Here is a 15,908-nt window from a genome sequence, read left to right as displayed (position 1 = left end):
TCCAGTATGTCCTCTCTGGAGTTGCTCCTGATGGGAGCTGGATGTAGGGAGCAAGAACTGGAGTATGCCAGTTCTTGCTCATTTGCACTGCCTTTCAGTCTTCTTTAGGGTTTTATTCTATTTGTGGAATTCTCTTTCACGAGAAAGTTTTGTGTGGCCCTCTCCCTTCTGAGTTCCTGCTCTCTGGCCTAGACAGTGTTATTTAGGTCATTTTTCAGCAACTTCTATGCTTGTTTGTTTTTAAAGTTAACTTAGGCTTTTAATCTGTTTGTTATGCTTTGATTTTAAGGTGTTTGTATTTGGAGTAGTTTTTATGAAGTATTGTTAGCTGCCTTGTGCTATATTTTTTAGCAGAAAGTTGGGATGCAAATACTCTCAGATATTTAAACTGATGGTTATTAGTCCTAAAGCTCCACATGTTGGCTAAATGTATCTTCAGAACTGCTCTCCTCTACGAGACCCCTGAGAGCAGCAGATGAGGTTTTGCTCTGTGTCCCACTGCTGTGCGAGGTTAGATCTTCTATTCCATTGAGTCTACTGAATGGGGCAGGACTTTCTGTGTGGTGGCACCACAATTATAGATCTCCCTTCCCAGAGGGCCCCAAGTCTTAATATTTTATAATCTGATACTATGTTAAATCCTTTTTATTTTGTCAGGCATTTAGATCTGAGGCTTATTGATTGTAGTTTAGGTCAAGGGTGGGCAACTTGTGGCCCTCCAGACGTTTTGGGCTACAACTCCCATCTGCCCTTGCCAGCATAGCCAATTAAGAAGGACTTTTCTGCAGAGGCCCCACACCTCTGGAAGGTGTTGCTCTCGGGAGGTGCATTAGGCCCCAACGTTGCAGGCTTTTAAGAAGGCCCTGAAGACTTGTTGCTAATTCTCACTTTCTCCTGATTATGTTTTCCTGGACTGTTCTGGGTTGTAGCTGCAATTGTACTGTAGGTTTTTAGTACTGCCTAGGCCAGATGTTTTATGCTGGTGTTTGTGTTTTTAATGTTTGCTGTTTTATCACTGAAAATGGTTTTTTTTTAATTATAATGAATATTATGGTTGTAAGCCACCTTGGGAGGGTTCCTGCCCTGAAAGACAGCCTAGAAATAAATAAATGGTGAAGGATGATGGGAGTTATAGGCCAAAACACCTGGAGGGCCACAAATTAGCTACCTTTGGTTTAGGTCATTGGTGGTGTTTTATATGTGCTATTGCTTTTAATTTGTGACTTTAACATTTGTAACTTATGTAAACCAGCTTCAGTGCTTTTCTGAAAAGGCAGATCACACACACACACACACACACACACACACACACTCATTCATTCATTCGTATTCTAAGGTGCATTAGTTCTTAACTTCTTTAAGGAAGGCAAGCCTGCTTAAATACTTCCTTCTCCTTGCAGGCTTGTTCCTACACTCATGAACAGATTGTAGAGATGATGGAATTTCTTATAGAATACGGGCCGGGACAGCTATATTGGGATCCAGCGGAGGTTTTTCTCAAGCTATCCTGCGTGCAGCTCATGCTCCAGCTTATTTCAATAGCATGCAACTGGAAGACCTACTACGCTAGGTGAGAGAATGATAGAGTTTAACACAGCTTTATAAGTTGCTGCTTGGCCAGTGCTGACCATTGCCCCAGGTGGCCATCTGGCACATGCACATGGTACACTCCCTCCTTGCCTGCAAGGGCTGCTGGTGGGGTGGTCTTGCATAGCTAAGGTTTGTATTAAAGTGTTTCATAGCGCTTTGAGTTATATACAGTTATATGCTTTTGCTTTCCAGAAATGACACTGTGCGTTATGCCCTGGATGTTCTGGCCATCCTTACTGTGGTTCCGAAAATCCAGTTACAGTTAGCAGAGGCAGTGGATACGGTGGATGAGGGAGGAACTTCTATTTCCATTGTGGGTATGTAGAACCTGGCCTCCTCATTTGCGTACGTCTTTTCTTTATGAATCACTTCACTAATATCTGCAGTGTTAGCTTCATAAATTGTGCATGACTGGGATATAGGTCAATGACTGACTAAAGTCAGTGTTAGATGATCTGTGGTATGTCATTTTCTTTGTAACTTCCTATCTTGCACATGATCTATACAAGTACATATCAAAATGGCAATTTCAGATCCTGAGGAAGGACTGTTGTGATACTCCCAGATATTCTTGATCCTATTTTCCCCTGCTGTTTTCACCTTGGATTCATAACTTGCAGATTAATGGTCTTTCTCCATCTGCTGGGCTCTGAATATTAAGACAAGATATGCCAAGCATGGTGGGGGCGAGGAGAAACCCAGAAAGATTAGATTTTAGTTTATATGTTACTTTTCTACAAAAAACTGCTCAAAGTGGTTTGCACTACAAAGAGACAATAACAATTATACTTAATTAATGATCAGCATAACAAACACCTCAATTTTGCTGAACCAGGGCAGGCCTTCTTTGCATACCTTAGTGTTTAATTTGTCTGGTAGTGTCTACAAATGCATTTTAAGTAGAAATAGAATTGATGAAAACCTTATTCATTGTTTTATCATCTTCACGCGCGCACACACACACACACACACACACACCCGTTCCTTCTTTCTGTTTAATCCTCATGTAATATCTGATTTTCATAATAGTGACACCTGATGAATTCCTCTTTCAGCCCTCTTAGTAGTACCTACATTCTTCTGAATTGCTTGGCTGTAAATCAGCAATGTACAATATGCAGTAAACTCTGCTTGGCTTGCCTCTGCATTGATGAATCAATAACGTGGGATATCTAGTACTGCTAGACATGGTCACCATTAAGAGCAGGGGTGGGGAATGTGTGGCCCTCGAGATGCTGTTGGACTGCAACTCCCATCAGCCCTAGCCAGCATAGCTAATGGTGAGGGGTGATGGAAGTTAGGGTCCAACAACACCTGGAGGGCCACATGTTCCCCATCTCGAATTAAAAGGAATGTGAGAGCAGGAGATAAGCAAGGGGACATCGGAATGAAACTGACTTGTGTATTCTCTTTGGCTGCTCTGTGGGCCAGTTTTTACATTACTGTAGTAGTGTGGTTGTTGCTTTCACGTGGTTTCATTGCACATGACCTTGGTAACATTAAGATCAGGGAGATCATATGTGAAGACAGTCAGTGTGATTACCTTCTGGTTGGTGTGTGTCTGTGTCTGTGTATGATATGCTGGCATGAAAAATAATCACATTGTTAGCCTGTCCCATGTTTTCTTCATCAATCTGTATTGGACCAGTATAGGACAGAACTGCGGGAGAGCAACAGCTGCACCACACCTATAATGTAAAGACTGACTCATCCTGCCTCTTATACTAGCCTGCGTCATACTTTGATAGACTAATGACTCAGTGAAAATGCTTCCTTTTGGTTAGGTATCAGCATCATCCTGGGACTTGCTGAAGGCGAATACTTTATTCATGATGCAGAGATCCAGAAATCAGCCCTTCAGATAATCATAAACTGTGTGTGCGGCCCAGATAATCGCATCTCCAGCATTGGTAAATTCATCTCTGGGACCCCCCGACGGACGCTCCCTCAGGCGCCAAGGAGCAGCGAGCACACTTTGGCCAAGATGTGGAATGTGGTGCAGTCCAACAATGGCATCAAAGTGCTGCTGTCTTTGCTGTCCGTCAAAATGCCCATTACGGACGCGGACCAGATCCGAGCGCTGGCCTGCAAGGCCTTGGTTGGGTTGTCACGGAGCAGTACGGTCCGGCAGATCATCAGCAAGTTGCCCCTCTTCAGCAGCTGCCAGATTCAGCAGCTGATGAAGGAGCCTGTGCTCCAGGATAAGCGCAGCGAGCATGTGAAGTTCTGCAAGTATGCTGCCGAGCTGATAGAGCGCGTCTCGGGGAAGCCCTTGCTGATTGGGACAGATGTCTCCCTGGCTCGACTGCAGAAAGCGGATGTGGTGGCTCAGTCGAGGATTTCGTTCCCCGAGAAGGAGCTGCTCCTCTTGATCAGGAACCATCTCATCTCTAAAGGGCTAGGAGAAACTGCTACCGTCCTTACGAAGGAGGCGGATCTACCCATGACGGCAGCATCTCATTCCTCCGCCTTCACCCCTGTTCCTGCCGCTGCCTCTCCTGTGTCTCTGCCTCGTACCCCTCGTATTGCAAATGGCATTTCAGCCCGGTTGACTAACCATCCTTCTGTAGGTTCCGGTGCGCCCTCTGTCCATGCCCAGCCAAGGCCGACTGCCTGCCAGGGCTCACTGGCACTCCCAGGCCCATCTCACGCCACCAGCTCCCCTGTGATTGGCAGGATTAGCTTCGTCCGAGAGAGGCCATCTCCCTGCAATGGCAGGAAAATCAGAGTGCTTCGGCAAAAATCGGACCATGGCGCCTACAGCCAGAGCCCAGCTATCAAAAAACAGTTGGACAGGCACCTCCCTTCCCCTCCCACGCTGGACAGTATAATCACAGAGTATCTTAGGGAGCAGCACGCTCGCTGCAAGAACCCTGTGGCCACTTGCCCCCCCTTCTCTCTTTTTACGCCCCACCAGTGTCCTGAGCCAAAACAGAGGCGCCAGGCGCCAACTAACTTTACCTCGCGGCTGACCCGCAGGGCAGCCTTTCCAAAGTATGGCGGGGTGGATGGTGGATGCTTTGATAGACACCTTATATTCAGCAGGTAAGGAAGACGTTTTTCTGAATTCCTATGGTTCTTTTGACCAAGCCTTCTAAAAGTGGACTCTGGTTCCAGGCAGCATCTTGCACAAAACACATGATGCCATAGTGACAATTAGGAAGATTTCCATATGCCATTTCTCGCTTTTCTGTACTGATGGTTATCTGCAGCACCTTCCGCGTTTGGAGTAATTGCCAAAGCTTGTCTTCCCTTAAGAAGAAAGCTGAAGCCGTGACTTCCATCCTAGCAAGCTGTCAGACACGATTTTTGAGCTTCAGCTGTGTTTGGTCACTGCTTACACTCCTCTCCTTCCCATCACTTAAAGTTCCCATTCTCACTCCACTGCTCTTTCATTTCCAGGTTCCGTCCAATTTCTGTGTTCCGGGAAGCAAATGAAGATGAAAGTGGTTTTACGTGTTGTGCATTCTCTGCACGGGAACGATTCCTGATGTTGGGCACCTGCACGGGGCACCTGAAACTCTACAATGTCTTCAGTGGGCAGGAGGAGGCCAGCTATAAGTGCCACAACTCTGCCATCACACATCTTGAGCCATCCAGGGTAAGGAAAGCACGAAGAGTGTTCAGGTGGCACTGTGGGTGCCGGTGCCATAATAACCTTGGGGCTTCTGATCTTCATGAATGATCAGAAGCATAGTCAAGACTCTGAGGCATCAGAAAGGAGGGTGTACCCAGGAACAAAGGCAAAATCAGAACTAAAACAGAGGAACCTAACTTACATTCAGGCGTGTGTATAAACCAGACATGCTTAATATCGTCTTCTCATCTAGACATCTTTTGCCATGAGACAAAGTGGCACAGTCTTAGGTTGGATGTTGTGATAAGAATGTATTTGTATAAGGGGCATTTTTAGTTATTGCTTTCTGTAATTTGTCAAAGGTCTCCAAATTTCCAATATAAGCAACTGTGAGTTATATGAAAGTATAGTGTAGCCGTCCCCAACCTGGTGCCCTCCAGATATGTTTGACTACAGCTCTCATCATCCCCTGCCAGCATGCCCATGTTGGTGTGGGATGATGGGAGTTGTAGTCCAACACATCTGGCAGGAGCCAAGTTGGGGAAAGCTGATGTAGTCTGTAATTGTCAATTTCAGCTCGTACATTACTTTTTAGCAGCAGAAGGTGGATCGATTTTTTTTTCATCTGAAAATGCAAAAGTTTGAGGGAGAGAGTGGTTTCCAAGAACCAATCCTGTTTGCAAGGCACAGGAGCTGTTCATTTTCCGTATCCTACTGTCAGATGTCATGAGTTTTAGAACTCTGACTGCCAAACAACAAACTGATCCTAAACTGACCATATGAAAAGCTACTTTCCTGTGCCAATGTGCGTGATGATGAAGCTTTGCTCAGGACAACTGATCTGTAATAGCCTCTCAACCCAGCCAACCAATCATATGGTGGCTGGATTTATCTTTGCGATGAAAGTGATCATACTGGCCCTTAGACTGGCAGTATTGTTAACTACCAAAAATATTACCTGTGCCATGGAACAGTTAGCTGCACTGATAGCTTTCCTTCTTCCCAAAACAAAATGACAGGGAGAGGACTTGTTCATATGACATGACAGCCCACTGTGGATTATGTAACCCATGGTGAGGCTGCGGCCCATGTGGAGCATGTGTGGCTACCATTTGGATATGCAGTTCCCACTTAGGGGTTATTGTGCTGTGTGAACCCAGCGAGTGTGGGTTGTGTGAAGGTTAAACAACTCTTGCAAAGCCCATGGTCTGTTTTAGGGTTATGCTAGGGTGGTTTAACGCTCGCATAACCCACGCTCACTGAATTCTCACGACACGACAAGCCTGAGCAGGGGTTGCATATGGAACCTGGTGCCCGTGGGTTTCATGGGCTAAATAAGTGATGAGGAGCAGCAGCCTGTTGTCCAAGCCCGGTCAGTGAATTCTACTAACATCATGCTACAAAGGAGTGTATCCATATGTACAACAGCAGCATACTTTTGCTTTGTGTTCTCTCCCCTAAACTACAGGATGGCTCTTTATTGCTGACATCTGCTTCGTGGAGCCAGCCTCTTTCTGCATTGTGGGGAATGAAGTCTGTCTTTGAAACCAAGTACATACACTCTTTACCATTTTTTCCTATCCTAAATAAATCAGGTCATTAAAGAAGCAGGCTTTAAAAGTTTCTATAATTTTATGGACTTGAGTGCATTATAGAAATTTGTTCAAGTGCCTAATGGGCTGATTGTTAGGTAAAGATTGCCCGAGAAATAGAGATTGCAGGGTATTTATAGTAGTAGGGAAGTGGCTACCTCTTAGTGTTAGCTCAGGAACTAAGTCTTATGTACTGTGTGATGCAATATAATGCATTAAATGATTCTACATAAGAGTGCACAGAAATGACTCTTGAGAAAAAGCTTTGGTTAATGTTTGGTGTTTATTGAGCATTTGATTCTCCCATGCAGGCATTCCTTCACAGATGACCATTATGTGGAGTTCAGCAAGCATTCACAGGACAGGGTCATTGGCACAAAGGGGGACATTGCCCATGTAAGTATTGCTTGTAGAATTTTGGAAGCCAGTGCAGTATTCTTGATATGGGCATGTTGAAGTGGCTTACAAACCAGTACCATGCCTTATGGGAACAGCTTCCATCAAAACATTGTGTAGACCCTATCCCAGTGTCCTCCAGATGTGTTGGGACTGCAGCTTCCATCATCCCCAGCAACATGGCCATTTCCTAATCTGGAGGGCACCAGGCTGGGGAAGACAGGTGTAGGGGGTGAGGTTAATGCTGAAAGAGTTTGACGGATTGGAATGCTGGATTGTTACCAATAAAATGACCACATTATATAAGAGAAAAGGAAGTGTTGTATCAGCGAAAAATGTGTTGAGGGGGGCTGACCGGCCTCTGGCATTGCTTGAAATAGAAATGAGAAATGAGCTCAGATGTGACTGTGAGGCAAGAGTGTGACATGATTCAAAAGGATCAGGTGATGGAGCAAGTTCATGGTTCTGGATTATAGATGGCCTTTGACCATTTGGCTCATTAATGTCAAACGGTGTACCATATTTCCCTTCCTCTTTCTTTGGGCATCTTTAGTAATCTAAAGGGATGTTTTCTGGAACTTCTTCTTAAAAAGCAAAACTTTGGTCATGGATCACTAAATGCTTCTTCCCTAACTGCAAAAGACATTGGATATTTTAAAGAGAACATCTGTAGAACTTTATTTATGATAACACTTTATTTTGGGATAAATGAAGATGAATTGGTGGCTTGGATCCAGAGTTCCTGAGAGAGGAACTCCACTCACAGGACATTCCCACTGGAAGAAAGGTGGGAGAGAGAAATGATTTCTACCATTCCTTCCTTCCCCCTGCGGCCCCTGGACCCTCCAGAACAGCATGGGAAAGAGGTATGAGGGAGGTGGGCTGCAGGGGAAAAGAGAAATAGGCAAAATTACCTACCCCATTTCTCCATCAGGAGCCTCCACTAGATCTGGATCTTTCAACAAGAGGAAGGGGGCCTTTCGTTTGCCCAAAGGATTCCTTAGATCCAACCCAGTAATTTTAAGAGAATTTGTCTATTGTTTCACTGCTATAAAATCACGAAGAGTGAAAAGCAATCTGAAGGTGGCAGTAACAAGTACAGTTAATGCCAGGGACGTTCTCACTTTGAGGAAACAAATGTCACAAAACATAAACCTATTCAAATTCTTCAAAATTGTCCTTTCCCTGTTGTTGATTTCCCTATATATTTGCGTTTAAACAAAGTATCTTTCTATGTTGCCTTGTCGTGCCTTCTGTTAGCCTTCGAGGGAAATCTGATCTCCACTTGTGAGCTGGTAATTTGTGAGGCAGCGGGCTGAAAATATTTATTCTTAGCTTCAGCAAAGGGAAAGTAGTATTGCAGGGAATCTGTAAATAAAATGTATCTGAGAAAAGTGTAAACGAAACAAATCAGATGCGTAGAGTATGAATAACTAGCTTGCTTCCCAGTTAAGCATCTGTATGAAAATTGTTTTAAAGGAATGGGTCTGTAAAACACTTTTTAGCATATATGTCAAAATGCTAACTTCTTCCTTTTCATTTTGTGAAACTTTCTTCACTGCATAGAATCCTTTTGTGATAGCCTCTTTATTACAATAATCTACAACCCACAATATCAGTTGGAGCCATTTTCTGTAACAGGCTGTGAATTGAGACATCCCAGAACATTTTTCAGCACAGGAACTTGCACAGCTTGTGAACTTGTGGGACATTCTCTGGCAATTAGAGGAATGACTCCATGAGAAGCATGAGGAACATATTCCTCGTGTTCCACTGATCTAGAAAGCTCGTTGCTTGCCCAGTTTGGAACGCTGGCATTGTCTGTCAAGGGTGTTCAGTTTCCACAAGGCTCACTTGTGAAGGGTCCTTCTTGGTTGCTTGGTTTAAAGTTTGAAGGGGTCAGAAGAAATATTCCTGCAGAGAAGCAGACTGTGCAACCTGTAAATATTCCTGTTTAGGGTTAGCTGCATGGAAAGTGCTGTACAGAGCATAAAAGTAATAGCAACAAAGAGTCTTGTGGCATCTTAAAGACTAACACTTCTATTATGGAATATGCTTTCATGGACTTGAGTTCATATGACGAAGCGCGCTCTTGTCCATGAAAGCTTATGCTTTAGTAAATGTGTTCATAGCTACCCTCTAGAAGCAGCATCGCCTTTGTCCAACAGGCTTTTGCAGCCTTAGTGTTATCATAAAACTTAGTGTAGTCCGTCATTTAACTGAGGATAGTTGTAGTTATTTCTGCTGAGTGCACATTATTATGCTGTAGCTCTTCTCGAAGAGGATTGTGTAAGTTTATGGAAGACTGAGGTATTGAGAGTGATTGAAGTATAGAGAAAGTGGTTCCATGCAAGTGTTAGGAAAGAAAGGGAGTTATTTTAAACTTGTGAAATTCTTGCTATTTGCTTTTCTCAAATGCTGACAGTGTGAGGCTCCAGGAAGAGGAAGCCCTTGTTCAAATTCTTAAACTCTGCTTCTAAAATATAGTGTTTTAAAAAGGGAAGCAGGTGGCAAGGTAAATAATTCACCTATTCATTCATAAGCTAGCAAATGAAGTGTGTCTGTCTCTTAACCTTGCGGGAACATTACTGAATGACTGGCTTAGGGCGCAGTCCTATGGGATCCATCCTTGATACTTGTAAGCCTCCGAACTTGGAGGCCTATGAGTATCCAGTGCAGAGTGGGAGGCGCGGTGGAGGCAGTCCTCACCCCTGCCACACCTCCTGCTCAGCATTTCAGCTAGACGAACTTTTTGCTCATCTAGTGAGGGCGCTTCAGAGGGGGAGGGAAGGAGGCTAGAGGGGCCTCAGGATATGGCGTAACCTGGCCTCTCTAGTCCCCTCCCCACCCATGAAACACCCCCTTTACCTCCTCTCCAAGGTAACTTTTGCAACTTCAGAGAGGCAGCTGGCACGGATCTCTCTGTGCCGGCTGCAAGCAGAGGGGGTGGGGGCAGGGAGCGCAGATTCCTGGGTCCAAGTTTGGAGCGCTGTCTCTGACTTCAGATCCAGGAATCCAAAATATCCTATGGCCCCCTATACTCTGCCTAGGGGCCCATAGGATTTACTCCCTTACTAAGAGTAAATTTCATACAGTAATGAGGATTTGGTGTTTTTCTACTGCTGTAGCGTCTGTAATGATTTCTGGGCTCTGTCAGAATACAGAATGGATAAACACAGAGGGAGTGAGGCTGAGCATGAACTGGTAAACTCTCTTTGAAGAAGAATAAGCGAGTTAAGGGGAGATGGCCATCCACAATGAGTGATTAGGAAATGACTGTGTGTGCTTGTTTCTCTTTTGGTACTGCAGATCTTGACTAATTTCTTTTCTTTTTCTTTTTTAATCTAAAAGATCTATGATATTCAGACTGGCAACAAGCTGTTGACTCTGTTTAACCCAGATCTTGCAAACAACTACAAGAAGAATTGTGCCACCTTTAACCCCACCGATGACCTTGTCTTAAATGATGGTGTCCTTTGGGATGTCCGCTCTGCGCAGGCTATACATAAGTTTGATAAATTCAATATGACCATCAGTGGCGTTTTTCATCCAAACGGGCTGGAAGTTATAGTCAACACAGAAATTGTATCCTTTTTGTTTTAACTGTGACTTACGTGAGAATCTTAAAGAAACTGGTGTGATGAGCTGATGTTTGTAGCATGTGATGGGAAGGAGGTGGGGCAGGCAAAGCCGGCCAAGTCCCCTTCACTCCTCCTCTGAGGAGTGCCAGGGCCCTGGCCAGCTCTGCCTCACTGGGCGCAGGGCTTCCCTAACCAGAAAAGCCCACTCTGGTCTCTGGCCCCCAGAGTGGAGGGAAAAGGAAGAGGAGGGAGATCAGTTAAAAGCGAGCATTGAAATGCACTTTGTGCCAGACTGATCTTCCCTTGCTGCTCTTCTTGCTTGAATTGTTGCCTCTTGTTCCTTTGGCTGATAGATGGGGCCAGACGTTCTTTCCCCTTCTGCAGTCCCAGGACCAGGGGCAACTGTTGCTTGGGGCGAGACATTCTCCCTGGCAGAGAAAGGGAAGTGAGTGCCCTGCAACTGCTCCTCCTCTGGCTGACAGATGGGCCAGGTTGGCCTCCTCCTTGGCTCGTTGTTATTCCTAGGAAGCAGGGGTGCAGCTTCTCAGTGGCCCTTGGTCCCCTGGCTGCTGGCAGAAATCAGAGTGCGCTTCCCTTTTGGTCTCCACCCCTGAGGTAGATAAAGTCTCTTGACTTTGGGAAGTGCCCTTTGATTTTGGTTGTAGTTGCTGAATCAGTGCTGGAAGCTTTGCCTCAAGCATTTTCTGCAACATCCACCAATAACAATATATTTGGAATTACTAATATGCTGGTTCCCGGTGTAATAAATATAGTGATAGACTGTTGTGTGGAGTCTTCCTTAATGCACTGTTCAGTGGGACCTGCGAACTTTCCACTTGCTACATACAGTGCCAGCCTTGGATCAGTGCCGTGTAGTCTTCAACCACACAGGAACAGTTATGTATGGAGGTAAGCTGCCTATTAGTCAGAGGCCTGATTTCAGCACTTCCTTGAGTTGGCAGTAGCAGCTACACCGTAGCTTTTCTTTCTCTTGTGCTTATAGCACAGAACAAAACAGGAAAAACTTACATAGCCAATGCTTGCAAAATGACATCTTACGACCCTAAAAAGAAATGGCTCCTGGGTCAGTTGCTGGCTGGGTGCCAGAAGGGTATGTAAAATCCCCATGTGGATTTCAAAAAAGTTGACTGAATCTACACAGCGAGTTGGTTGGTTACTCTCTGCCACCTTGCAGAAATACAGAAAGGATAGCAGCTGGCTCCTGTGGGATATGCTTCCATTTGCTGTTGGTTGCTCTGTTTTTCCATATTCTTGTGATGTCCTTTTCCTTCTTCCAAAATGTTGCTTTACCTTCATTCTTTCCCCCGTTGTTCCTTCCCCCGCCCAAATCTGGTGCCCTTTTCTGCCAATCCATCCTTGCTGTTCTACTCAGTGTCCTTTATGGGGGGAGGCGGAGGGGTCTTGATGGCAAACCCAGTCCATTATCCAGCAAGTAACTCAAATTCTTCAAATAAAATATATTAGAATTTATACATTCTGTTCATGACTGCATGATATTTTCCATTTTCTGCATATGGACCCCTATGGTCCCTTCTGTTCCACTCTAAAAGCAATTGTCTGTTTAAAAATATTCAGCAACATTTAAACATTTTTAAGTTTCAGTGTTACAAGTGGCTTTTTACTGTGTCCCCTAAAAACTATTTTAGTCCACAAGCAACTGTGTTTACTCTTTTCTCCTTCGATCAGCTATGTTACAGGCTGATGATGAAGATGACCTGCTGGAGGAGAGGATGCGAAGCCCCTTTGGGTCATCTTTCAGAACATTCAATGCAACAGACTACAAACCAATTGGTAAAGATTGTGGTTGCATTTACCTGCAATTATGTTGGGCAAAAATAAGTCACTTTTCTCTGCTGAAAAATGCTATCTGACTTTCTGGGGAAATACCCACTGATCTTATTACATCTCATTTTCAGAGCTCAAGTTTGGTTCAGCATTGCCAAAAAGGTTTTTCTTGTGAACAGCAGGAAAAAGAAAGGGCTACACCAAAGGAACTGAAAGCTCTCTATTCCCCCCGCCCCCCCAGTTCCAGTAGGTGGACTTCAGGTTTCTAGTTTAAAAAAAAAAGTGGAAAAGATCCCGGAAGCCTGAAGTTTGCTCACCTCTGGATTAAAGCATGCAGGCTCCTGTTGATTCTGTTTTGTTGTTTTCCAGCTACCATTGATGTAAAAAGGAACATCTTTGACCTGTGTACAGACACAAAGGACTGTTACTTAGCTGTTATTGAGGTAAATGTCGTTCATAATAACAAGAAATATGTTAGCATTTGTTATATGATGCCCCTTAACCAAATAAGGTAATTAAACAGCTGTTGAATTGTAAACTTGTGTGTCTAACTGTGATGGAGAAGACTAGGCAGATGGTGTTGCTGCGTATAGGTCAGTGTAACATGTGTGGCTATAAGCTAACTCACTGTGTTGGGTATGTGGTTCCTGTCTTAGAATCAAGGAAGCATGGATGCCATGAACATGGATACTGTGTGCAGGCTCTATGAGGTGGGCAGGCAGCGTCTGGCAGAAGATGAGGAAGATGAGGAGGAAGACCAGGTGAGAAGCTTAATTTCCTCCTGATTCCTAAAGGGTAACTCTTTAGCTGAACCATTTAGAAAACGTTTTGAAAGCTGTTTTTACATCTTTATCACATCACCTGTATGTATGTTTTCAGTTTGTTTTAACAGATAGCACACTGAAAAGCTATTTTGAGTTGAGTTCTGGTGAGTGCTTGATGTTGTTTGCATTTGTTGACATGCTAGTAGAAACTATATTTTTTTACAATAATTTTATAATAAAGTTTTGTATTTTTCCCTATTAATCAATTATGTGGATGGGTGATTAAATTGATGGGTCATTGCACATCTAAATTAGACAGTCAACCTGATCACTCTAATCAGGATGTGAATGAGAAAAGAGGCAGATAAATTATGATGATTTATGGATTTCCATGGCATCCATCCAGTGTCTTTACTTCCCACAATGAGCTGTGAAATGACTAGGCTTGACTATGAAATTGGTCATTGCTTATCATGGGAAAGAATACACACCTTTTTAAAGATTCTGCTGTTTGCTAGCATCTGGCTTAGCCCATTGTTTCTCTAGTAGGCTTCTCCTTTAGTTAACTTTAGGAGAACTAAAATTGGTTACTGTTGTTGCTCTTTAGGGTTGCAGGAACTGCCTAAGTTTCAGCTGCATGCCTGTATTCAGTGACTTTTGAAGCTTCTGGTAATTTTAGTACTAGCTCTTCTGTCAAATGATTTGCACTTTACTGTCTAGTTTCTGTGAGATTGGTAGTTGAATTGTTTTTGCTTATTTATGTCAGAGTAGAAATACCACCAGTGTTTACAACAGAAACAAAGGCAAGGCCACTGTCATGGCAAAAAAAACTTTAGGAGAACATGGCATATTGAAATTTTACTTTTTGCTTAACTCAGAATAGAATTGCTGTTTTGATTTTCAAATGTCTTTTAGATTAGATTGCATTAAGCATTTCCCCTTGGGCAGTGTGTCACTATTAAAAAAAAAACACATTTTTTTTGCCCTTGCCTATCATCACATAATGCATTTAAGTACATTCTCATTGTGATATAAGCCCATCAGAAGCCCCTAAAACCTCACTCCTAATTTTTTGCCTATTCTATCTCCAATGAAGCTGAATGTTTTCCTCAGGCAGTAGGCCCCTTTCTGTAATATTTTCAATTCTTGGTTTTCCAGATAGTATGAGACATAGGCCAATTGCCTTTGGGGTGAGCCACCTCTGGTCCTCCAGATGATGTTGGATAGCAACTCCCATCATCCTTGGGCTGATGGGAGTTGGTCCAACAACATTTGGAGTGCCCTGTTGTGCAGCTCTCTTAACAAATTCCCCCTGCTGTACACTGTTCCTGGAAGCCCTGGTTGCACAAGGAATGGAAAGATGAGACATGAGCTAATGCTCGCTTTCCTGATGGGTGGGCTGGTGGTGCCCTTCATTATTTATCTGTAGCTATCCTTGCATCCTCACCTTTGCTTGCTGCAGAGGGAATGGGCAAAAAGAGCTGCCAACTGTAATTAGTAGTCAGACCTGGATGGAGGGGAGCTCTCATCTGCCCATCTGTATAGAAGCCTCCAGCTGGAGGATAGTGCCAAAGATGTGAACAGGATCAAATAATGCTTTGTTCCTCAAATTAAACCAGGTGTGTGTACGGGTGGGTGTTGTCTGGTTTTTTTCTCTCCTTTAGGCTTTAGTGATCCTTGTTCTCACAAGGAGCAGTTGTAATTTCACACACACACCCCCACACGTTCTGGTAGTTCTCCATTGTTGCTCTATAAGGTCTTCAGAGTCGTCCTCTAGTTACATGAGCTTTTGGAAGCCAAATTGTAAACAGTTGTATCAGAGCTTCATCATTGCTATTCCTGTTGTTCTCCAAGAGTAGTGTTGCGTTCTCCAGTTGCCAGTGTAGAAACCTTCTCTGGGTGTTCCTAGATAGTACATCACCTCTGGATGTTTTTGCACTATAGGGCTAAACTGAAAAGGGATAGATGAGGTGTCACAAACCAGGGGTACTATGCATTGTGAGGTGTCTCTGTCCCCCCGCCCACTGCAGTAGTTTTGAGGTGTGTCATCTGTAACAAACCTGCTATTTGCCATTTGGACTAGTAGGCATGAGAAATGGGGATCAATGCTTTTGTTACGTGAAAAGACCTCTGCCCTGAAGCATCCTTAGTTTTACCCCATCTACTAGTAAGGCCTGGTTGTTACTGTTGAATTGATCCCTTAGTTGAAAAAACAGAATCATGTTCCTTCTAGCAAAACTCTGCTTAGTTCAGTTCAGCCAGGCTATTAATATATACCCTGGCAGCTGGACATATTTTATTTATGGAGAGGTATATAAGGACGTGGGTCTTGGATAGGACTACATCCACACACAACTGGAAGGAGTACCCTCTGCCTTCTCCCTAACCCTGAATGTGTGTGTGATAGCTGGTTACTCAGTGGTGCTGGAAAGGCAGTCTGTGTTCAAGGGCACTCTTAATATTTCACATCTGCCAAAGCTGAGTCCGAGCATCCAGAAGGTTCTGAGACTAAGCCCTGTATGTGTTGTTGCCACCCTACAGGCCAAAGTTGTAGGGTCACACTTTACGTAGATGCAGCTACTGTTGCCTGATGGCCTCTCTC

At 44.0% G+C, this 15,908-nt stretch overlaps 1 protein-coding gene across 3 annotated transcripts in view; it reads left to right on the top strand.

Annotated features, from left to right (window-relative positions):
* DCAF1 (DDB1 and CUL4 associated factor 1) overlaps positions 1-15,908 on the top strand; it is a 59,969-nt gene that overhangs the window by 29,816 nt on the left and 14,245 nt on the right. For all 3 annotated transcript variants that reach the window (XM_084839673.1, XM_084839671.1, XM_084839672.1), the window contains 11 exons: positions 1,401-1,570; positions 1,783-1,907; positions 3,375-4,635; positions 4,993-5,191; positions 6,636-6,718; positions 7,071-7,155; positions 10,507-10,740; positions 11,552-11,645; positions 12,444-12,548; positions 12,912-12,985; positions 13,199-13,303. In XM_084839673.1, the coding sequence (XP_084695799.1) occupies positions 1,401-1,570; positions 1,783-1,907; positions 3,375-4,635; positions 4,993-5,191; positions 6,636-6,718; positions 7,071-7,155; positions 10,507-10,740; positions 11,552-11,645; positions 12,444-12,548; positions 12,912-12,985; positions 13,199-13,303 (2,535 nt within the window). The remainder of the gene's footprint in view (positions 1-1,400; positions 1,571-1,782; positions 1,908-3,374; positions 4,636-4,992; positions 5,192-6,635; positions 6,719-7,070; positions 7,156-10,506; positions 10,741-11,551; positions 11,646-12,443; positions 12,549-12,911; positions 12,986-13,198; positions 13,304-15,908) is intronic.

The sequence above is a fragment of the Heloderma suspectum genome, chromosome 2, assembly GCF_057233095.1.
Source record: "Heloderma suspectum isolate Gila_16-S chromosome 2, 16-S_ref, whole genome shotgun sequence".
Classification (NCBI taxonomy): Eukaryota; Metazoa; Chordata; class Lepidosauria; order Squamata; family Helodermatidae; genus Heloderma; species Heloderma suspectum.
This window is presented reverse-complemented; position numbering and strand designations above follow the sequence as displayed.